Below are 25,053 nucleotides of genomic sequence, written 5' to 3'. Positions count from 1 at the left end.
CAAATGGTGATTGGTAAAATCATGTCCTAACTTTAACATTGTCTTTTTTGTCTAATTCGACAAACAAGGGCGAGATTCTGACTTTTTTTTAATGTTTGAATTGCTTGTGTGTAGTTGTAGTTTAGTTCTAATCTAATTTTAAATTTTACCAAAAACATGGAATTTTTGAATGTCGTTTTACAATTTCTGAGTCGGAATTAGCAATACAAGACTTGCCGGTCACTTTCTAACAAGTTATTTCTAAAATACCGAATTAAATAGAAATGGATTAAGGTAATTCCAGACCACACTTAGCAAGTTTGGCAATTCTAAAAAAATCTAATTTGACAAATCGAAAAATTCTAGGTTGTCCAAATCCCTCTGTGACGAAAAGCTTCCGCCTTCAGCCTCTGTTTAGCTATTGCCGTTTGTGGACGCTATTGAGTTGAAAACAGGCGACATCGTTTTTAGCAGAGTCGAATCCTTTACTTTTTCCGGTTCAGGTTCACACGTTTTTAGAATCTGATTCAGTTCTGATTTCAATTCCAAGCAGTTTTAGCGCCCTGCTTTAGCTCCGAATTAACCAAAGTTGTTGCAAAAGCGTTTTCAATGTTCCGGTTTGCATTCAATAAAAGTAACTTGCGTTAGCCTAAAACTTTGGATCTATAAAAGCAGGCTACTGAACAATTATATTTAATTATAATTAAAGTAGGCCTATATAGTAATCTAAACTTTCATCAGGTGTTTAAAAAACAAACAGCTGAGGTTATTTTTTAAATCTTTATTATTTACTGTATTTGATGAGTAAGTTGGGTGTTTTATCATTTGCTCGCAGTGGCTTTTCATCACTAAATGATATAAGCCAGGTGCGGGTCCAGGATTTTTTTAAGGTTTTCAGCAGGGAGTCGAACCGGAACCGAACCGGAACTTTATGAACCGGTTTTGGGTCAATTTTTTCCGAACCGTAACCGAACCTGAACCGGTTTTTATAAGATTTTAAAGAGCCGAACCGGAACTGAACCGAATAATTAGAAAGTACCTGAACCTTAACCGAACCCAAACCTGTAAATAAAAGCGGTTCGATCCTGCATGACGCCACAACTTCTATTTTACAGAGTCAACTTACGCCATGCTCGAAATTTTTTTTTTTTTTTAGATATTTCAATAATGAGTTACTGTGTTTTTAATACTTCACGTAACTCAGAGTAAATGACTTACAATTCAAAGATTATTTTCTACATTTATCGACCCACATTTTGAGATTTAACGCAAATTATATTGTATCTGAACCGGAACTTTATGAACCGGTTTTGAAATAGCGATGGTCGAACCGGATCTGAACCGCAACTTTTTAATTCCTCCGAACCGAAACCGGAACTGAACCGGATCCTGAAAAAATCCTTGAACCCGAACCGAACCTGAACCAGAAAGGTCAAACGGTTCGACTCCCTGGTTTTCAGAGATCATAAAAGAATTAATCTGCAAAACAGCAGTGGTTCTCAAATGGTTAATAACGAAAATACTTTTGTATGAAAGAAATCTCCGGTAGAAAAAATGTAAGAGAATTTTTCGCCTCGAATCAGTTGAATTTTCCTTGTACCTCTTTCTACCAATCAGTCGAAATATTACAATTAAAAACTCGCTTGTTTTAAAGAAATTACAAACTTTTTTTCCCGATTGGAGAATGTATTTTAAGGTGATTTTTTCGCCTCGTAACATTACGTTTTTATTAGTAAATAGTTTATATATTTTCAACAGCCGACTATAAATTTTCGACTGGCGTTAAAAGTTAAACAAATTGTGGTATTTAATACTGAGATTGCCTTTAACTGTATTTTTCTAAGCTGACATAAACTGAACTATTGTCACAGGTTCCTGAATTTCAAAAGTACCTAAATAAATTGCTCAAAGTAGCCACAAAAAGAAGGCAAGGCGGAAATTATGTTTGTTTTTGTTTTGACAGCGTGCTAGAAATGTTATACGGTCGCAAAAAGCGAGGGCCATCAAAACAGAAAACGCACAAGCTACGCTAAGGTTTGCAATAAAATCAAGTTTAGAAAAAGATGACAAAAGCTGCAAAATATACAAACGGAAGCCAAGAAATTAAACGCTATATTTACAAAACGACGCAATCTTTGATTAAAAGCGGTGGAAACGCAAGTTCGAAACAAAAATATCACATTTGTAATTTTAATCACAATGCAATTGCTACTGAAAAATACGCTGGCTAATAATATTGGCCCATAAGCGACACATTTTGGTACAAAAGCACTTTAAAAAGCTCTATTTATAAAGAATGTTTAAGATCAAACTTATTTGACACGCCTTGATTTTTGGCAGTGATAAAAAATACACAACTTTTGGTCCGGTCTTGGATGTTAAACGTTGAAAGAAGGTTATTATGCTTAACAACTGTTGTATATTGACATGCGAACTAATAAGGCCAACAGCGCCCAGAATGAGAAGGTAAAACGAATGACAAAACCGTTGTGAACATTCCGCAATCTGCAGAAAACAACTTTTATTTAATATTTTTAGAAGTCAAATGACTCTTTTGGTTTTTCCATCAGTGAAATGCCTTTTTCTCTTTTATTCCGGGCGCTGTTAGTGTTGTACTTTACATAGAAGTAAAACTAAAGGTTACAACAGATTAAAAACTCTTAGTAGTACAAACATAGTTAAAGGGGTAAAATTGACACAAAGGGAGCACTCTTTCCACACGTTCCTTAACACGCGGTCAGTTTGTTATGATTGCGCCAAATAGAAATAATTACAATGTTAAGATAAAATGTTTTTTATCAAAAAGCACCGAAATAAACAGTAACGCGGCATCATCGACTTGAAAAAACGACCGAATTTAATTGAAATTTATCCTTATCTTTGATGACAACTGTATTACCTAAAAGGTTTATGTTGTTTAAAGTTGTGTTAACTTTTTAGTTTTAAGTAGTAAAAATGTTTATCTTACAGCGGTGATAAAAACGACTCGGCAAAAGTGTTACAATTGAAATACTAACAATGCACGCATTTCTATCTAAGGGTATATAAGTTAAAATCATGAACGAAATTACAAAGAACTCAAACTCGATTTGTCGGTCAGTAAAAACTCATGATTATGCGACACAGAAAGGGACAATAGGCGGGCACACAGCACCACAAAACATTACGGCAAAACCACTTAAAAGCGCAAGTGTGGAAAAACTTCTGTATAAAAACACGATTCACGATGGCCGCAGCTCGCCGCTAGGTGCGCTAGAGAACAGCTCATAATGAGTGCAAAGAGCCGTGCTCATTGGTGCGTGACAGGAGGCACGTTAGGTGTTAAGGGGGAGTTTGACCTGGAGCTCAGACCCAGGAATCAGCCGGGCCTTTCGACCTTCCGGCGTCCGTAGTGTCCCCGCCGTTAGTGGGCGCTGTTGTCTTGAGTGGAACCTGGTGAAAAAAATAATCGTTTGTGTTCTGTGCTTCAAATTCTGAAAACCTCGCAGCTCATAAAGTTAAGTGGGCTGGCCTTTAGCCCAGTGATTTCCTATTTTTTTCTTGCCCACCACTTTTCAGCTTTTCTACAGTGGTCATGTACCACCTAAGTTACATGTGACTAGAATATCTCAAACTATAACCATTTTAGCATACAGATAAGAAAATAAGCATGTAGCTGTATTAAAGTTTAACAAACGTCATTCCAAGAAGCATAAAAGCCATAAATTAAACAAAACACAGCAAATAGTTTTAATGTGATTCATGTAGTTGTTTTTTGTCCACCAACTGGTCAATTCGAGGAATGGCTCCGTTGACAGCTCATCGAAAGTCATGTTGTTCTGGCGTTCCAAGACGATTTCGGCTTTCCCTGTTCGTACTCCCAATAGCCTTGGAAAACCGTGACGTGCTAGGTTCGGATACGATGATACGATGCTCAACCAGAAGCATTCCTGGTCGAACCGGATCAACAGAAAGGGTTGATGGACATCAGGAAAGTAATTCAAAAGCTCTGTCTTTAGTTGCGAAAGATGACCAATAATTTCTTTAGAAACGCCACCATCAGGATTGTTCTCAACGGGCATTTGAAGATTTCGTAGCTTTAATTACAAACATTCTCTGCCCACAGGTCCAACTTAAGAATGAGTGCTCCAAGCTTTGGAACTAACTCTGTTACAGTTTTATTGGGTCCTTGAAACGACGGGCTGTTGTTTCAGAACATCAAAAATGTCCGATAGATATTCCACTCTAGTAAGAAAATCTTTGCTCTCCAGGTCATTACAACCTAGTATTAAGGGCAGATGTTTCGACAAAGTTTACTAGTTTGATCACTTGGTTCAAGCATGATAACATATTTTGTGGAAGCACTTTCACGCTAAGAGCGAATCTATGAATGAAACAATGAACAAAAGTCACGTTTGGTGCCACAGCTGTTACATGAGCTTTAAATCCTGATTTGTACCAGAGCATTGATGGAGTTCCATCTGTTGTACAGTGAATCAAATTTCCCTAGTCCAGTTTATCTAGTTTGAAAAATATGTCCAAAGCTTCGAAAATATCCGTTTTTTTTGCTGTACCGGAAAGTTCCTTGCTCATTAGTAATTCAGTTTTTACAGTAATCTCTTACGTATAACAAACATACACAAGAACGTTATTTGTTACGTCCGTCGAATCGTCCAATTGAATAGAGAAACCATACTTTAAATCCTTCACTCCTGAATCACTCGGCCAGCATTATCCACTGACATTTCCTCTATTCGATTCTGCTTTGCAGCCGCTTCTTCCCCAAGTACATGTTTTTCGCTGGCATTACGTGGGACTCTACTATGGTATGCGCTTTTTGGTTTTGAGCTATTAGGAGAGCGACTTCATAGGATGCTTTGACAGCACCGGAATAACAGTATATGTTAAATCCAGTATAATATATGTTAAAGCAGGTCTAACTTTACCTCTTCAGACTGACTTGTCCGCTGAGCCCTTCTACCACCAGATGAGCCAGTGTTGGGGGTGCTCCGTGGCTCTTCGTAAGGCTTGTTGCCAGATCTGCATTAAAACAATCCTTTACAATCTAAGAAACAGCATTGATCTTTCCTACTTGATTTAAAGACCCTCATGGGTAGTTGTACGATTTTAAAGCATTGTTTATATTAATTGCCAGTGGCAATGTTATGCTGTTGTATAAGGCAAGAGCTCTTAGGATACTTGGAAAACCAGCATTTAATACGAACGTTAAACGGAATCGTTAGAAAACCTCTCTTACTTTCTCCACTTTAACAGTTCTATAAAACTTTTGAGTGCACGAAAAACTGATTCTGGAATTTTAGTTCAACCAGAGATAATTTTAAGTTTTTTTAGTTATATCACCTTAAAACAATGAAGTGCAAACAAACCAAGCGTGGCACGAAATTACAAGAAGTTTCCTGCAATTATAACCGCTTCTATTAAGACGCAACTCTCACAAAAAAACACGATACAAATTTTTATCAAAAAAAATTCTGAAAAACAATAACAAATTTATACGTTTTGTAGCATAATGGCTGGAGGTTTTAAATAGACGTATAATGAATATCAAAGCTCATATGAGTAAGTAACATTTTGTGAACGTTTCGAATAACTCTTTATGCATTTTCAACAAAGTTTCGACGTAAATATTATTAAAAAGATTGCCTGTAATTGCTCCCTGATCTGATTTTTTGGAACTATCTTTCAACTCACCCCCTTGGTAGAGTTTCGGCGGTTACAGTCGGCACAAAGTGTTCCTTCTTCCATCCGTCCTTCTTGAGGGCAGAGCGGTTGTCTTTGTTGGCCCAGATAACCTTGAGAAGCTGACCAGCGGCCTTCACTACTCGCTGGTGGAACCGACTGCTGTCCCTGTGAGGAGTCAACATATTTCAGTGGTGAGAATTATATTATTTAAATGTATTTTTATTACACTATGCATGGATCTGTAATGCAGCTTGATAATTAGGTTCAAAGCCAAAAACAGTGATTCCCAAAGTGCGTACCCGCAAGCATTTCAGACTTAAACACGCACTATCCTTTACAAATTAGTAATATTGAGACATTTATCATATAGTTTGTCGTGTGTTAAGGGAGTCCATTGTTGTTCTGATAAAAGCGTGCTGCGAAATATTTCAGATTTTTTTAGTGTGCCGTAAGCTAAACAAGTTTGAGAATCACTGGCCAAAATGGCCCAGTAAATCAACATCATCTTGATTAAAACGTTTTAATACGCACTTGTTTTATTTAACTTTTAACTTTACACGCAATAAGAAACTTTTGTTACCTTGGGTTTAATTAAGCTAGCTTAAAAAATTGGGTTTCAAAATAATATTCTTTTACTTTTTTTTAACACAACCAGATGCTTGGGGATATTTTATCTTGGGTTGTTGAAAAGGCTTCTATTAAAGACCCTAAATGCTATTTTTATTGAACCCTTTACTTCACACAACCAGTTGCTTCAGGACTTGATATTTTACCTCGGGTTGTTGATGATTGTGATCCTCTCAATTCCTCCAGCATCTTGGAGGTTGCGCGTGTTCTGTGTGTTCTGCTCGACGAGGACACGGATTGTGTTGAGGAGCGCGACGGTGGTGATGTTCGACAAACGAATGCTGGGATCTGATCCTCCTGGAAGCTTGTAAACCAAATCCTTCATCGCAAACTTGCCTGCAAAAATAACAACAGGTGTAAAGTACCTTTAAAATAAAAATATGTTAAATAAGTGAATTTGCATACTAATTCCTTCTTCGCAAACTTGCCTATAAAAATTACAATGGATTTTCGGCAATTGTTGATATAATGTTTAAATTAAAAAAAATCAACTTAAAAAAATTAAACTGGAATTTTAAAAAATAACGATAGAAAATAATTAGAAAAAATAAATTTTACACGATATTTAAGGCTAATTTTAACTTTCTATGATAATTATTTTTTTATTTTAATAATTATAAATATAAAAAAACATTTTTAATGATTTGGAAGTTTGATGTAACATCTGGCAAATAAAAATAAAAAAGCTTTTTTACCGAAATTGTACTTCAATGCATGATAGTTTTTAACAGAAGTTTTTTTTAAGTGAAAAGCAGTACACCTCCTATACTTTTAATAGGCAAAAAACAAACTTGTAAATAATGAAAACTAGCTTGCTAAGATAATGGAGATGTCAGGTCCCGATATGACCGTAGGTTGCGAGTTCGGACCTCACTGTAAACTAGTTGTTGTGCTAGCCTGCCTTGCTTGCATCATTGATCGACAGATTCGGTGAGTCTGTTATGGCTTTTGGTGTATTAAAGATAAGGAAGCCGCAATTGTTGGTTAAAAAGCAGCGTCAGAAGCGCTAGATCACAGTTGTCGAGCAAATATGTGCGCGAGTCTTTCATCGAATACCAGAGACAAGTTACGCACCGATCAGTTCCTTGTTCTTGCCATCTTCAGCGAGGTTGGTGAGGGCGATGGTTCCAGCTCGGACAATCTGGTCGTTGTCGGTTCGAAGTCGATCGATGATTACAGGAAGGCCTTTCTCCTTACGAACCACAATGCGGCTGTACACCGACCACTGCGATAAAAGTTTTGATTATACCAACTGTGTGTATCAATGGGGAAAATATATTAGGAAACCTTAGTTTGGATAACTTACTTTAACCCGGGCAAGAAAATGTTTAACTTTAAGTCAGCTTTTAACATTACCACTGGGAGAAAATATGTTATGCTTTTGCAATACTAGTTTGTATGTCACAAAGTTAAAAAGTTAAAGGCAAAACAATATATTGAATAAGTCATATTTATAAAAATTAGTTTGCATAAAAAATTACTTATTTATAAACAAATCTTGCTTAAAGAAGAGACGTATCAAAACCAACAAAGGGTTAGACTGGGTGTTCAATTATAAGTGTAGAACAAACAACACAATGACAAAAGTACAGTGTACAAGGAAAAATGTTTTATTTTTTAGATATCTGGAATGGGAGTTATATTTAGAAACCTACTTATATGTTATAAAATTGGAAATTCCAAGTAAACAATAAAACCATTATGTTTATAAAAAGAGATATTGTAAAATTATCTTGTTTAATAAAGTTATAAAAACCACTGGCCACTAAGGATTGTTTAATAGCTCTATAAAGTACAAATAAAAAGTTTTTGCTAAAAAAGTTTCATTATAGACTGTGGAATACATAATACCAATAAACTTAAAATTTTCCCAAAAAAGTTCAGGTAACAATGCCAGTCAACAAAAACCGAAGCACAAGAAAAGGCCTTAGTGTTACCACAACTAACTTTCAAAAAACTTATAAATTTAACAGTTTTAAAAACGCTTTTCGCAGGTTCATTTAAAAAGAGGATTTTATATCAATATGTTTGTTTTGTTCGTTGGTTATGGCATTTTTATCTAGCTTTTTTGCGTCATTTTGCTTTGGTGTTGTTGCATTCCCTGATAAAGGGATACTGCAAGAGCTTAGTTTTATTCTACTATATTGACAATAATTCGCTTGTTAACACACAGCAACAGGAACTATCTCCTAAAGCCAGTGTTCCCTACTTCAGTTAGTCGCATGCTTAGGTTTATTGAGATGTGAAAACGGTTTTACAAGCAATATTAAGTAATGAATCGAATAAAACATATTTGAAATTTCCTGGCAGCAACTGCTTATTTATGTTGGTTGAAGGCAGAAAACAACAGCAAACATCCAAGGCAGACCAAGTATTGTAGCACAGTTTTACGATATGTCACACGCAAACATTAACACCTCACCTTCCATTCTCCGTTCGAGAGGTTTTGGATGGCTCCAAGGGCAGCTTCTGATATGTCGTCTCCCTTCCTGCATTCCTGGAGCACCCCGATGTAGAGACGCGAGATGTCCGGTTGCCATAGCAACTCGGCTCCCTGAGCGTCCGGGTCGTTGGCCGGAACCTCAATACTTTCCTGTGGCTTTTCTGTAGGAATAATACAAAACAAAAAAGTTTAAAAAAAATTTAACATGCTTTTTTGTAGGAATAGAATTTTAAAAAGAATAAAAAAAGACAAAAACACAGCTAAAAAGATTGTTTTTTTATTGAGTGTTTTTTTTTTACTTTAAATTTCAGAAAATTGATCAATTTATTTAAAAATAAAATGATTTAAATGTTTGTTTTTTAAATGCTAATGATGCCAAAGAAATATACGTTGGTTTAAGATGTTAGATGTTGTAGTTCGTTGACATTAAATAATTTACATGTTATGTTGACTGTTGAATATGATAATATTATTAATAAAAATCACTTATAGCAGCACATAAAAAAGGGTTTTATATCCTCCAGCACAAAAATTGTTGGTTTTGACCGAACCTTTTTGCTTTCCCTTCCCGAAGCATGAAGTGTCAGTTTGGTCACTAGGTGGGGCCGAACCTCGATCCAGCGTGTAACGATCCTTGTCAGGAGTTTCCTCTTGTAGGTGAAAGGTCAAGTTGCGCAGGACACACATGCAATTCTCACTCGACTGAGGAAATAAGTTGACAAAATTAGATTGTTTTAGCATTGTATTAAGAAATTAAATAACAAATCTCTAAAACAAAACATTGTGAACTATGGATTTGGAATTTAATATTTGAGTGAAATAAGTCATATTTATAAAATTAGTTTTCATAAAAAATTACTTATTTATAAAAAATCTTGCTTAAAGAAGAGACATATCAAAGCCACCAAAGGGTTAGGCTGTGTGTAAGTCCAATTATAAGTGTATAACAAACAACACAATGACAAAAGTACAGTGTACAAGGAAAAATGTTTTATTTTTTAGATATCTGAAATATATTTAGAAACCTACTTGTATGTTACAAAATTGGAAATTTCAAGTAAACACAAAAACCATTATGTTTATAAAAAGAGATTTGTAAAATTTTCTTGTTTAAAAAAGTTATAAAAACCACTGGCCACTAAGGATTGTTTAATAGCTCTATAAAGTACAAATAAAAAGTTTTTGTTGACAAAGTTTCATTATAGACTGTGGAATACATAATAACAATCAACTGAAAATTTTCCAAAAAAAAGTCTAAAAACAACAAATCTATAAAACAAAACATTGTGAACTATTGATTTGGAATTTAATATTTGAGTGAAATAAGTTTGATTATGACTTTAAAATTTAACTTAAGGAAAGTTAATACAAACACTAGAAATATTTTATTGTGGTGTTAAAATAAACTTGTTAGAAAACCCTAAAGTAGCATTTTTCAAAAAGGTTATTGCAATGGACAGAGTCATGAACTAATCGATTTAAGGAGAAACTAAATTTAAGACCTTTTCAGATAGAGTTTTAGAAATTGCTGAATATTAATGCATATGTAAATATTTAGCTATGTGAGGTTTTATTCAAGGCAAAATTGCCCACTATTCAGCTATATTTAAATGCATATTATTCTTATTTACTTTATTTTCGACCATTCCATTATCGACGCTCGCTTGTAGCACATTTATAAGTGAATAAACCAGTTGTGGACATTCTCGCAAGCGACGGCGACTCTCACTGCTGTCCGTTGAGCTGAGGTTCCTAGAAACAAAAAAAATTGTCATGAAATTCCTGAGGTAATGAAAATTACTGTTTGGATATTTTAATCAACCTTATTTTAATCCAAAAGTCACTTTGAGCTGAACAACAAAAGCTTTATAAAATAGTACATCAAACAAGAGCTTTTTTTCTATTTTTGTAAATTTATTTAAAAATGTAAAGTTTTGTGGAATTTTGTTTTTTTCAATTAAATTCAGGAAAAAAAATTGTTAAATATATACAAAGAATAATTTTATCAGCTGTAAGAAATCCAGCACTTTTTGAAAGCTAAGTAACACATCAGCTTTTTCAGGTGGAGCTGTTTAACAACTGAAGCACATTATACTTTTTACAGATTGTTCTTTGACCTGATGAACCACTAAAAGGCTTGTCAAGATTTTAAAACAATTAGTCGTTTAACTGTGCAACCTTATAGATTAAGAATCAGACCAAAATGACTTGCCTTACTACTCCGACAGCATTAGTGAAGACGTCAACCATCGCTATTTCTTTTGGTTTTCCGTCTTGTTTTGAAACTGACTCTGCGTACGGAACAATCACCAGGTTGTTGAGCGGTTCCAAACCTAGCTCCAAAACCTGGCCCTTGAGTTCCGGGTGCGCCGAAAGGTTCCAAAGGGTTCCTGCAAAAAACATAGGCCGAATTAGTTCAATGTGACAATAAGAAAGCATTTGCCAAATTGTTAACTAGTTTTGGGTTTGGGTAAAGAACTCTTTTTTATAATATGAACAAAATGCTGTAATTTTAATCCACAACTTACTTATAAATAAAAAAAATTAAATAACTTCGACAAAAAATAACAAAAAATGTTTATTCTTTTCAGGCCAAATAAAAAGTTACAGGTAGAGTAAAAAAATGCATTGAGATTCGCAAAAAAATCAGGTATTTGTCTGGCACTTTTTTATAATTTATTCTTAAAACAAAAACAACACCATTTGATTAAACAACATTGTGTTACCAGATACATTTTCTTAAAAGGTGCTCTTACCAGTTGCCTGCTCTCTAATATCTGGGTCTTTTGTCGCTCGGATTAATCGAACAACGGCCGGAACACCCTCGTGATTTTTTATTTCTATCTTGTTCTTGTCGTTTCTTGATCCGTAGCAGAGGTTCCGGAGAGCTCCGCATGCGTTAAGCTCAACTTTTTCACTCGGATTGTCAAGCAGTTTTATCAGTGGAGGGATTCCACCTAAAAACAAGAATTGTTTTATAGTTTTACACACAAATTTAGTTTGATTGCATTTTTTCAATTTTATTTTTCCACAAAAATTTAGCAACTAAAAAATAACCTAAAACTATATTTTTGTTTACCAGAGCAACTTAGAAAAAAACAAAAAAAAAAACATTAATTGTCTAAAAAAATTTATAAAGATGTTTTCAAACAGAAAAAAATATATATGAGAAACAAAATTAAATAAAAAACAAAAATTTTGTAACAAATAAACAAAAAATAACTAATTAAAAACGGCTCTTTAACCAGAATTATGTAATCCAAAACTTAAAAACCAACATTAGAATACACAATCATACAGTTGGAACCACCCACTATTCCATGGCTGTGTAAATTTGGTTAAGGTGTGTCCTACACATAAGGTTAACCTTTGCAAAAGCACACATATGACAGCATTTCACTGGTTGCCGATATCTTATTAATATTAAAACAACGCCATTATCATGATCGGTTATCACAATTTCAGTGAAATAAATTGAAATAGACTTTTTAGCCAATTTTAAGCATTAAAATAACTCGATGACATACAAGGCATTATTGCAGTATTCAAAGCATGTAGGGTGATTACTGTTAGTCATGGACATAATACAGGTACATAAGGCTGTTTCTGGTTTATTAAACATGTTTTGAACACAAGAAGTGGTTCTATTTTTTATTGATTCGGTTATAATGCATATAAATGCTTTCCTCTGATATAAGCAATATTCCCAGATATCACAGTTATAGCATTACGCCTGACTGGTTAAGACGCTGTAAGCGAATATGGTAAAAACAAGTTTAATGATACGCCAAATAAAACGCCCATTCTCCATAGTGAGCAGCCTTTGAAGCAGCCAATGGCCGAGTCTGGTTACACATTGGCAAAAACAGACCCACCAGCGTGAGGCAACACCTACGCACACACACAAACACAATCAACGCACAGGCACATACACACTGCCTTATTGGGGATCAAGAGGGCTTCACTTTGAGAGTGCAACAACTTTAAATCTAAACACTGACATGAACTGTTGGGTATTCCATTTAAGTTTAAATCAATTTTATAGGGTATTTTGATATGCAATTTTTTTATAGGCAATTTTTGGCAGGAAAAAATGATTTAATGGCTAAAATCGGCATTTGTTTGTTTTATATTGAAATTAAAAATAAAAACTTTAGGAGGTTTTAAACAACCCCTTAAAAAGACAGGTCTAACTGAAAAAAAAATTAAATATCAACCTGTATAAATTAATAATTTGATACCCTCAAACTAAGTGAAGTGGATATAATTCAATCTTTGTAATATTTGCTGATGTATAATTTTACTATGAGCTTGTGATAAAGAATAAAGTACAAATTACTAAACAACATCATATATTCTTGCCAAGATATGAAAAAACAGGCATCATTGCTACCAAACAGTTGAGTGATATATTATCTTACCCAGTGTTCGAACATCATCCTTGAGTTTATCGTTATTGAAGCAGAGGTGCTGAATGTAGCCGGCAGCATTTTGCTGCACGACTGGCATGTTGTACGACAGCATTTTGATAACCTCAGGCAGCGTAGGAGCCACCCAACCTTGGCCCAGTCTGTTGACACAACAATGTACAGTGTTACATCACAATCAAGGTATTTGTATGAATAGTGGTTTGAAGTGCTGATAATATTCGCGCGGCAGCTGTTAGACTTGTAATTGCTTATTTGGGAAAATTAGTTCAAAATTTAATGTTTTTTTGGTTATTATTATAAAAATCTAACTGAAATTGTTAATTGTAGGTAAATTCACGATATCACATAAAATGTTAGTGTGATATTTTTTGGCAAAAAAATGTATAAAAACTTTAATTCTTTGCAATATTTCAACACACATCTAACATTGGTTGCTTTGAAACTTTTTATATTTTTTGTAAAATTCTGCAAACATGTGGTGTCACTTGTTTTTTATTTGTTAAATAAATCTTTAAGTTTAAAGCAATTAGCTTTTGTACTGCAGTTTTATGTAATTACCAATTTTGCAAATAGTCATAATTATTAATTGATTTCTCTCTGAATACTCTGGGGAAAAGGCAAAGCCAATTGGCAATTGATTTTTGAATTGCCTTGCATCAATAATTGTTGCACATTTCCGGCGTTATAATTGCATGCAATTAACACTTAAAAAATCAATAATAGGTATTTATTGAAGCAGTAGCTATTGTAAATCGTTGGGTAAAAATAATTTAAGGTTTAGTTTTAGAGTTTACATAAGATTGAACAGTAAAAAAACTGATGAAATGGAAACATTTTTAGATCCACTAGTGACTTAAAAAGTTTGCTTGATAGTTAAACTTTATATAAAAAAGAAATAAAAATTGTTTGTTTTTACTTTATATGTTTTAAAAGCTTAAATTTATTTTTCAATTTATTTTAATTAAGGAAAAAAACTTGAGAGCTGCCATGAAACAATATCCCACATGGGTCATTACCTGTCTAGACTAGAAATCCCAAACCTTAACCTCTACCATTTAATCAAGTGGGAGAAAATATAATCACCTGTCTAGGCTTCCACGACTCCCGGCTTCTTGTTCCGCTAGTGGGGCTCTCACCCCAAATTTGGGGGTTCCCCTAGGGGCAGCAACAGGCATATCTCCGTCCATTACCTCAGCGTACCTTGAAAAATAAGTCAAGAAAATTAGTGAAGTTTAAAAAAGTTTCGACCAGTTAGATTGATTAAACATTTTTTTATTACATCCAAGGTTAAATATTTTATGACAAAAAAACAAACAAATAAAAACAGTATTAATCAGGAATGTTAACGACTTATCTTTACTTACACTAGGAGTAATAACTAAAAAAAATTACTATTATAATCATATTCCTTAGAAAAGTACATAAAAACTTAATATTAAAAAAATAAAGCTTTTTGAAGTGAAATCTATCTTTAAACAGGGTTTGAACAAGATTTTTTTTAGATTAGGCATCAGCTTTCAACCTGTTCTCTCTCCTAGCATCGGTTTCAAAGTGAATATATTTTTAAACAGGGTTTAAACAACATATTTGTACGCACAAATTATCATTGTCGATTTATAAGGAATCTGTTTTGCACGATAAGTCAGTATCCTGATGGACGTTCTGTATAGCACGTTGAAACGTCGATCTATTATATATACTGCTGGAAGAGCAACACTCCGTTATTTATTATGCCTGGCAGCAATAGCTTATTTCAACATATTTGTATGCAAAGGTAAAAAAGATTAGCATCAGCTTTGTACCTGTTCTCGCTGCTAGCGTCAGTTGAAACACTTCCCCTTCTTTGCCTGCTGTCGGCACGGTAACTACGTGGATCCAACCCGTAATCATTCTCCTCGTCATACTCACTTCGCCTGAAAAACAAAATCATGAAGGTTGACCAACCCAAGTATATAGAACAATCAACTAAACATACAGGTTTTTTTTTTCCTTATTCTCATACTCCAGATACAAAAACATTTTTTGCTCAATATTTACCAATTTGTGAAACAATTGAATCTTTTTTAGAACCCTAGGATTGACTGAATTCACTTTAAAAAGTTCATAGGTAGTTGCAATTTTTAGGAAAAGTGTTTGAAGGTTGTAGCTAACCAAATGAATAAATATAAAACAGAAGTTCTACCACTGAGACGACTTCAATAAAATAAAGGACTTGACCGAGTACTCTTTGAAAACCCAAAGAGACCTTAACATAGAGTAAGTCTATTGTTGTACGATTTTCGTCCAAATAACTATGATGTCAATGCCAAATAGTACAAAACGTTGACAAAATGATATCAACAAGGTCTTGGTTGGTAATTATATAAATAAATTTAGAAACAAGAGTTCACACTGGTCACTATACCGACCTAAAACATAGAAAGTAAAACATTAAAGTATAAGATCTTATATAAAATGAACAATAAGGAAACTTTATAATATAAAAATACAATAAGCACATTTTTCATGAAAATAATGTCAAGGAGAAGAAACTTTTTTTTTACTTTTATGAACAAAAAATCTATAGTCACCTATCGTCTTCGAGGCCATAGTCTTCTGGTTGAAACTTCTCCGGTGCTTGTTTACGAACTTCAGCGTAACCGTACTGGTCGTGGGTGGGTCGACCATGGTTGGCAACTGGACGTCGACCACTGTCACTTACTGAACTACTGCTCGCTGATGATCTGAGAGAATAAGGTAGTTTAGAAACATGTTCTTGACTTTAAGGGATAACCAGCTTTTTTCAGGGACACTATGAATTAAACTAATTATTTTTTATTAAGTTAGAGATTGATAGATAAACAAAAATCATTGAAAAAAAATTTTTGTCAGCTTGTGTTGCACTTTGAAAGATTTTCTTTTATTTCCTTTAATATTTGTATGTTAAAAAATTATTCAAGAAACAACCTCCGTAAGCTCCACACGATGTTAAAACAGTTTAAAAATAGTTATTTTTATTTTTTGGTAATTAATTGGTAAATTTTGGATATTGACAAATAAACAGAAGTTTGACAAACAAATGTAAAAAATAACACATTAGGTCAGTTCAAGTTCACATTTTAGTAGTTTTTTTTATAATTTTCACGAAAATAGGTTTAAATTTAAACAAAGCAAAATTAAATCAATTTTGATACAACATTCGCAAAACACTTTCCAATGGTAAAAACACTTCTAAAATGGAAATTGATTTGTGAAGCTTGTTGAGTAAATATCACCTTGTTTCCAGCAGAGCTTGTGTGTCGTTGTATGGTGAATTGATCTGCTGGTTACGCTTGGTCGAGCCGTAGTTGTCTCTGTCTGAACCTCGATGTGGTCCGCTGTACATGGACAATCAAGCGGGTCACTCAAGCGCGAAAGTTTAGTCAAGTGGAAGCTGACAGGCCATATTTATTGGCGACAGTTGCAAAATCAATCATTGTGTCTATTGGCTATTATTAGTTGCCATGAATAGCAACTTATATATATCTTTTAAGATTTATTATTTTTTTTTTTGTAAAAAGTATATTAAAAGATAAAAAAAATAATAACAACCATAACAAACATTATAGGGTAGTCCTTTAAAAACAATGTAAAAACACTTAGAAGTGGTGAAAAATTGGATATATTGCTAATACTAAAGGTGTATTTAATGGTGGTCAGTCGTTTATAAATAGCCACGAATTCCTTAACCCAAGTGAAGTGGATATGATTGGATGGGCAAGGAATTTTATCACACAATGTCCACAAATCCACTAATCGCTATAATCATGACAATCATTGCCCTTTACTACGACAAAAATGAGAGTAATGTGAACAAAAGTTTATACCTTAGCGAAAACTTAAGATTTTATAAAGCAAATATTCATATGTTTAAATATTTCAAAACATTTTTACTATATTCAGTTTTTTATGATTTCTATGATTTAGCAATTAAATTTTAAACTTTATTAGTTTGGTCACAGCAATTTAACAAACCTTTATTTATACACGAGTAACTCAATATATAATTTAACTTACTTTGCACCATTCCTTGGTAAACTTCCATGTTCCTCGACTCTACGAACTCGTTGTTCCGTGACTGTCTTTGTGACCGTGCGTTTCTGGAAAAATTACATGCAACGTTTTTTTAGTGAAGAAATAGATGAATTAAGCTAGCAGGAAAGGCACCTTTATATACTTACAACATTTTTTTCAGCATATTTTATGCATATATAAATTTAGAGCAAAGAAGTGACATTTGTAACTTTAAAAAACTAAAAGTAGAACAAAACTAATGAAACATTTTATCAACATATTTTTTGACAATAATTTTGTTTCTACTACTACATTTTTAACATGTTTTGGACAACCTTTGGTGGAAATTTAAAAAGAAAATAATAAGAAATCATAAGGATTGTTAAACAAAAAGTTGACATAACTTGAGATGTTTAAAATAGAATAACAAATCCTAGTTAAGGTTACGATTTCTTACCGTAATAGTCTTGGCCACTCCGTTATCATCGATTAAAACTTCCGTTTCTTCCTCAGCTGGCCCATAATCCTCGACACGGGAGATGTATTCCTCGCGTGGAGCGTCGTAGTATGAATCAGAATGCATACTTTCTGTGTAATCCTGCAAAAAAATTTAACACTTGCAAATAAGATAAAAAATAATCTGACAATACAGACAATAAAAAATCACTGTAAACACTTTTTTATAGAAATTTAAAAAAGCCTTAATTCACAAGTTAACAAGTAAAATATGTTTGTCAACATGTAAAATTGGGATTTTAAATTTCTGGAAACCGTTTCATGTTTTAAAACCATAGTAGTGTGTGAAAGACTTTTTAGCAGCCTCATTTTATTTTAATACTAATATACAGCATTGGTACCACATAATAAAACAAAAAGTGGCAGAAAGTTAATTTTTTGGGCCACATATATTAATATATTCCACCAGCAGTTCAGCTAGATAAACAAATTAGGTAAGTTTGCTGTATATTTGCTACAATTGTAACAAACAATAGCAAAAAAAAACAAAATGTCATAAAGACAGGATCCATTACCCAGACCAAGTCATTCATATCCAAAAGGCATGAAACAAACAATGAAGTTTTTCAACCACGCCATGAGCAACAATGCTTCATGATAGCATGTGAACGTCATACAGCTGTCCTCATTTACACTAAACCAGAGCATACATTACATTATTTCATCATATTTTATCATTATAAAATAAGAAGGCTTTCTATAGTTTAATTTTACTTAAATATACAATTGATTTTGTCAACCAGTCTAACTCATCCAAAAAAACAACCAATGTCATGGCTTTTTAAATGCCATAAGACAATTAAAAAATGTCACTCATTTATTATTTAACAACAGGATGATTTAAATTTAAACCATGTATGGAATGGTGTCTATGGAAATTGGAAAGGGATGTGAGATGTGTATTGCACATAGCAAGGCTTTACAATAAATAGTGGTCACCATTCAAAATTAAACTTTTAAACAACAGATCCATGTCTTGGTTATGGTTTACTCACAGTGTACATGATGCCAGACAGAGTAACCATTCAATCCAAATCCAACACCTAATAAGGTGGTGGTTATATTGTGTTTAAGCACATGTCAAACAAGCGTGGGCAGCCGGTGACTGAATGTAATAACAACAAGGCCATAGGAGAAAACCACAACTTCATTCATTTCATACCAGACTCTGTTTATGGAGTACAACTCAACACAACAAAAAGCACAACATTATCATTTCATTCAACATCAATATCATAGTGAAATTCTTGACATTTTTAGGAATTTCAAGTTAGTTTACTAGAAAAATGCACTGTTTGGTTCATTTTTGTTGGTAATATATACACTGTTAATATCAAAACCCTTATTAACTTAATTACTACTTCAATGATATAAAAATCTGAATGATTTACGTTAGTGCCATTTTTATTCATATGTTCTAATAGCACTTATGGTTGGTGACTTACAACAAAATAAGACACAAATATTTCTTTAGTTGAGATAAAATAAATGATAAGCTACTTAAATTAACTTACAATTTAAGTGATTTATGTTAGTGTCATATTTAATCCATAAAGTGTTTTATTACTTTACTAATAGAACTAATGGTTCGTAATAAAAAAAATTTAAATTAAAATATTTTTTTTCCACTTTTTCCGAATGTTATAGATTGTAATCAAGACATTATCAGTTGTTCAACAGTCATTTTTAATCCATAAAAATGTTTCGTGGCTTTACATTTAGAACTAATATTTAATAATAAAAAAATAAAAATATTTTTTCAATTGTTATAGATTGTTAGTCTGTTTCTGGCAATTGTTAGTCAGAAAGCAAGCAATGGCGTATTAGTTTTGTTTGTTAATGTAAGCACATTGTCACACCTCCTCATCTGTAGTAAAACCAGCGTTAACACTTCCTTCTAAAGATGTGAGCGAATTGAAGCTGCGCAATCCAGAATCACACGAACGACTGTCCCAACTTTTCGGAAATAACCTGCTTTCTAATAAGTTCAGCTTTGGAGCTATTGCTTTGTGCTTCAGTGGTGGCGAAAGGCTGGTGTTATCGGTAGGGTACATATTGGCATAACTGAAGTCTAAAGGCACCCTTTGCGAGGTAATGCAACTGATGTTTTCTTGCTTTTGAAACTTCATTGTAACTTCTCTTGGCGTTAAACTTTCGCAAATGCTTAACTGACTGCCTGCCTGGCGTACTTATACCCATATCGGCAATATTTTTGTTTTTAAATTAAAACCAAACCAAGCTTGGAAATCAAGACCCTGTTTCCTTGATTAATGTTGACAGTAGAGCCAGTTATTTCCTAACTTTAAAGCAAAGTTGAACAATCGGTAAAAGAGTAAGGGAAAAACCAGACTTAGATCTGACGTCAAATAAGATTAGCAAAGGCGTAAGGGATGTTTTGGGTAAAAACAGATCAGCTTCCTTGCCCTAAGCCTCAAAGGGTTTGTTACCGTGGTTGTTCATGCATGACCTTAGGGCAGAGACTGATACAATGGAGAGGAAATAAAACCCCTTCTAACTGATGCTTAACTATTTTAAGCGCACATGTGCGTGCTCGACTTAGATTACATACGTCTGCAAAGAGACGGTTAATATAACTTAACTCCTAAACAAACATAGTTTGTAACTAATAGCTAATTTACATTCAAGAATAGAAATAGAAGACTCGTCGTTAACCTTTAACTTTAAAATAGATTCTACCTGACTAAAATTAATTATAATTTTTCTAACAAAGGGCGTGTAAAAGAAAAAATGTTGAGAAAAATAAAAATTGAGTTTGACAGATTAGGGAAAACTACACAGTACAACAAAAAAAAAACTAGAGTCAATTAATCATAATATTCTGTAAAAGCACAAATCACACATAATATTGCTACTGTTGACAGTCAAGTATGAGGGTCAAGCCAAACTATGCATACCATGTCGTTGCCGTACTGGTCTCGTTGCAGCTGCTGTGCCACAGTTTGACGTTCTTTCTCTATTTCTTTAGTGAGTTGAGCGAACTGATGTTCCTGTTCACGGACAGATGCGAGGATCGAAGCATGGGAGTCCTCTGTTGCCATATCGTCACTGCTTTCTGATAAACTACCTTCCCTATGTATTAGGTTCCGGGATTCTACTGAAGCAGCCATAGCCTTTGGTGGTTGCTGTTTATGGTTGTTAAATTACAACAGGTAGCAAAGTTTTACAAGTTTTATCCTTCGGTCGGTCGTGTCAAATGATTTAAAGTGCACAACAAGAGAAAAGTTTCATTTTATTACCGGGGAGCTGTAAAATACAAGAGACCTTGTGATTAGAACACTACCATCGTCAAACTTAAGATTTTTTTTAAATATATTTAATAAAACAGTTGTCAGTATCTACAAAAAATCTTGTTCATGTGTCATTGTTTTGGTGGAGGACTTTGCAGCTAACATTGTTTTGCAAATAAATTACCAGTGACACACACTTATCCTAATAATGCCCTGAGGGGTAAATAATCTCAACATAACTTCACCGCGAAATCACTAAACTGTCTAGCCAACAAGATATCAAGCAGACGATAAGCCTTTCAATTTTCTAAATCTTCCTTGTCATCTAATTTGCTTAAGTTCCTTAACAAAACAACAAAAACTGCTTTTTTGACAAGTTAGAAAGCATGTAGCGAAGGCGTTTTAGTTTTTACACCATGCAAAATTAAATGACATGAAGTATCATGAAATTTGTTAAAGCACAACGGTTAGAAGTTGTCATGTCAGCCATGCTTATGGGCAGTTCATGGTTAAAAAGTATTGCTTTAAGGGATTCTCACTCACCAAGTGGATCTTTCTTTGTCTTCTATTTACAAGAAAAACGCATCCACAATGATAACATTCACTTCCAAGTGAAAACTCTTATTTAGCAATTAAAAAATATAAAAAACACAACTTAAAAATGGCTTTCAACAAATTTCATGATAGTTTACAATACAACATATGGGTTTTTATTTCTTTTTTATCTATATCAATTAAAGAAAAAACATTGTAATCTGAAATAGTTAAAAGGTGTGGAAATTTTTGTTACAAAAACGAAAAACCTTAAATGAATTGCATATTAAATGCTGAACATCATTTTAAGGGTAATTATAAAAGGAGTAAACATTTGATGTTCTTATTACCAAGCTACTAATATAATCAATCAAAAAGTAATTGTTTGTCCAAGGAACTTAGCACCGTAGTGCAAATGACCAAGTGTTTAATGTTTATGATTGAACAACAAGCCTCTGTCAAACATTTACGATGTGTTTACTTAACCAACCTTGTAGACCGCCAATTAGCCTTCTAACAAACCTAACAACTTGTGACTTTATCCTTCTAAACATGTTAAACAAAAACATATGCTTATAAGTCAATAAATACGAGCTATTGAAAGTATCCACTAATTTTAATGGTTAATACCTTTAGTTTTTATATTCATAAAAAAACTTTCTAAGCATAGCAAAATGTTCAACATAGTAGAGGTACATAACACACCAGAAACAAAAAAAAAATTAACATTTTTATCAGAGATGCTGTGCACTTGACAATAATTCAAAGACTTTCCAAGCAAAACTTAAAGGTTTTTAAATACCTAAATAGGTTTTAAATATGATGCAAAAATAAAATAGTAAAAATGCCAAGGTCAACACACTAACAAATAGTTTAAAAATTGTTTTTCCAGCAACACTTTCTACACACCAAACTTAATCCAAACAATAATCAAATTGAAAAACTGTTTAAAAACGTTTAGATAACATAGGGTTTTTCAAAACTATTTTAAAACAAATTAGTTAATAGAACTTTAAATATTAAAGATTTTGTGACAAGCCTATGAATCCACAGAATTTAAGCGTCTTCTTTTATGGGCAATTCAGGAAATCATTCAGGGCAATTGAACAAGCTTCAGGAAATATTAATTGCAAAACTTACCGATCATCTATTAATAATACTAAAGTAACAAAAAATTTAAGTGTTTTATAACTGGTATTTAGCACTTTTTAAAATTAAATTTACACACTGCGGTTTATAGTAACTTGTGCTATTGAAATAACTCTATATTGCGAAAAATTTAACTTAAACAAGGCTGCCACACTTAATTACGAAAACAATTTAAAGAAAATTTATAGGTTTTTAAAGACCTAAGAAAAGACAATACAATATTTTTTTAATATAATTCGAAAACAAGAGTCTAAATGACATGAACTAGTTGAAAAAGTGGTTTTGCAATGACATTTTCTACAAACAAAACTTATGTTGGACATGGGAAACATAAGGTTTTTTAACAACTTTTTAAAGAATCTAAAGACTTTCAAGAATCTAGAAGCCTTAGAACTCCATCAACCCTAATAAAACAATCCCCATGAATATAAATATAAAACTGACAGGTGTATCCATGACTTTGGTAATCTTTCAAAGAGCATAATTATGGATTTCCCTTACTTTATATTCGTTAGCAGGCAAAATTTGCAGAAAATTCCAGCGCCTTGTTTGGTGTCTTTTACACAAACTTGCTTTTTAAAAAAAATAATAATCAGCAAAGCAATACTAGAGAACGATTTAGCAAACTAATTTTCTGAAATTATTACTAAGGCTAGAATAGCACCTTTAGCTTATTTATTTAAAAAAATTCTAAAGAACCTTGGGGTAAACTGCATTATAAACAAAGTGAAATACCTTAATGAAGTTATACTTTTGTCATATCTTCTCTGGAAAACACAACTCTAACCTAAAACTAAACAATCTTAAAACAAATTTAAAAACCCGCAACAGAAACTCCGGCGCTGGTCTAGAATCCTACCACAACGTTGAAATGATTATTAAGCAATGCATAATATGTGGGTTAGGGTGTCGGTTAGTGTTTGGGTGTGGGTAGGTCAAGTAATATTGTTTAACACTATTACTGGACTCACCCAAACCCAAACGCTAACCGGCACCCTAACCCAAATAATGTTCGTTGTGGTAGGATTCTGGACGAGCGCCGAAACTCCTCTGGGAATACAATTTTAAAGTACTCTATTTTTGCAATCTACCGACAGGTTGTAACACTTGACAAGCGATAACCTGAGTCAAATAAGGACACGTTAAGTTCAAATTCCGACGATGAAGATTAATTGGCAAATTGTCACGTAATTTCAATTATAGTTCAGTTAGGTTCAAACTCCTAAAACCTCTAAAACACCGTAAAAAGATGGTTTAACCTTAAGCGAGAAAAGACATCACCGTCATATCGCCTGAACATCGGGTCCTTAATGTTAGATTTTTTGTAAAATTGTTAATGTCCTGATTATAAAATTAGGTTTTCTTAACTTTTTAAATCGTCATTCATCAATTTACTTGGAAGGGAAACGCCTCAGTACGTTTGTGCGCATGCGCAGTGACGAATCAGTCAAGTAGAACGTACAAAGTAATGGAGCAATAAAATTGTTTTTATCGATTTAAAAGGCGGGAGAAAATTACCTGCCAAATTATTTAAATAAGTCGGGTGTTGATATTATGATAGAATAAAAAAGTGTTTAAATAATTGATATGAAAATAACAACGAAATATGCTTGAAAAAGTGTAATATTCACAACGAATTGTACAGATTTGTGAAAGTTTAGTTGATTTATTGACTTAACAATAGTTTTGTTGCGGCATTTAAACTTGTTACACACATTTGTTCTTTCCAACTTTGAAGTACCCCCTTCAGGTGTCTTTCGGGAGAACAAGATGTTATACGCGCAACAAGCACTTCATGACAAAATGTTTTCTCTTTGTTGATATGTTGCTAATGATTCATTGATTGAATGAATTCATCGATAAATTATTGTTTTTTTTCGTTTGTTTAGAAAATATAATCAAATAGGACTGTTTGATATGTTATATGATTTATAAAGGATTGAATGTTTGCATGAAGATTTTATATGAAAAAATGAAATATAAGCAGCATGTTTGGATATAGCCTACTATGACGCCAAGGGGTTGCTTAATAGCCAAACTGCGGAAAACTATTAGTAGAAATAAAGGCGTTTAAAGAAGATGGGTTTACAGGAAAGAAGAAAGCCGTAAAGTTAATGTTAGGCGATCATCTAAATGAAGTGCTGAATTATGCAGGCCTGTTTACAAGTTTTGGTAAGCGCTTTAGTGCATTGGATACACGCGACCCTGTTCTACATTAATATTTTATACCCGGGTGGGATGAATAATGCAGCGGGTAATACTTGATGAAATGTTCGAGCGAAGGTGTTGCGAGAATTTTGCGGCTACTCACAATTTACAAGGGACGGCGAGGTTACTATCTACTGGTATACAGGTAGCTAAAAATCAACTGAAAGTGTTTTTAAAACATGCAGCTATTTAGCGTTAAATATGA

General features: G+C 33.3%; 1 protein-coding gene across 3 annotated transcripts; it reads right to left on the bottom strand.

The window, feature by feature from the left end:
• Positions 1–1,905: 1,905 nt before the first annotated feature.
• LOC146138918 (splicing regulator ARVCF-like) lies at positions 1,906–22,077 on the bottom strand. Of its 3 annotated transcripts, none has more exons than XM_083393336.1 (18): positions 21,501–22,077; positions 17,651–17,791; positions 17,197–17,279; positions 16,416–16,517; positions 15,732–15,884; positions 14,964–15,074; positions 14,245–14,361; positions 13,153–13,301; positions 11,488–11,688; positions 10,944–11,121; positions 10,363–10,483; positions 9,283–9,433; positions 8,711–8,892; positions 7,363–7,513; positions 6,435–6,624; positions 5,671–5,826; positions 4,905–4,998; positions 1,906–3,411 (listed from the first exon to the last, which is right to left on the bottom strand). In XM_083393336.1, the coding sequence occupies exons 2-18, from the start codon at positions 17,774–17,776 to the stop codon at positions 3,325–3,327; spliced, it is 2,352 nt and encodes a 783-aa protein (XP_083249462.1). In that variant the 5' UTR covers positions 17,777–17,791; positions 21,501–22,077; the 3' UTR covers positions 1,906–3,324. The 3 variants fall into 3 exon arrangements, with proteins under 3 accessions (XP_083249462.1, XP_083249461.1, XP_083249460.1); XM_083393335.1 differs by lacking the exon at positions 21,501–22,077 and adding an exon at positions 20,625–21,028; XM_083393334.1 differs by lacking the exon at positions 21,501–22,077 and adding an exon at positions 19,569–20,515.
• Positions 22,078–25,053: the final 2,976 nt, after the last annotated feature.

Source organism: Ascidiella aspersa, chromosome 7 (assembly GCF_963924565.1).
Source record: "Ascidiella aspersa chromosome 7, kaAscAspe10.2, whole genome shotgun sequence".
Lineage (NCBI taxonomy): Eukaryota > Metazoa > Chordata > Ascidiacea > Phlebobranchia > Ascidiidae > Ascidiella > Ascidiella aspersa.
Note: the sequence above shows the minus strand (reverse complement) of the source record. Positions and strands in the feature narration are given on the sequence as shown.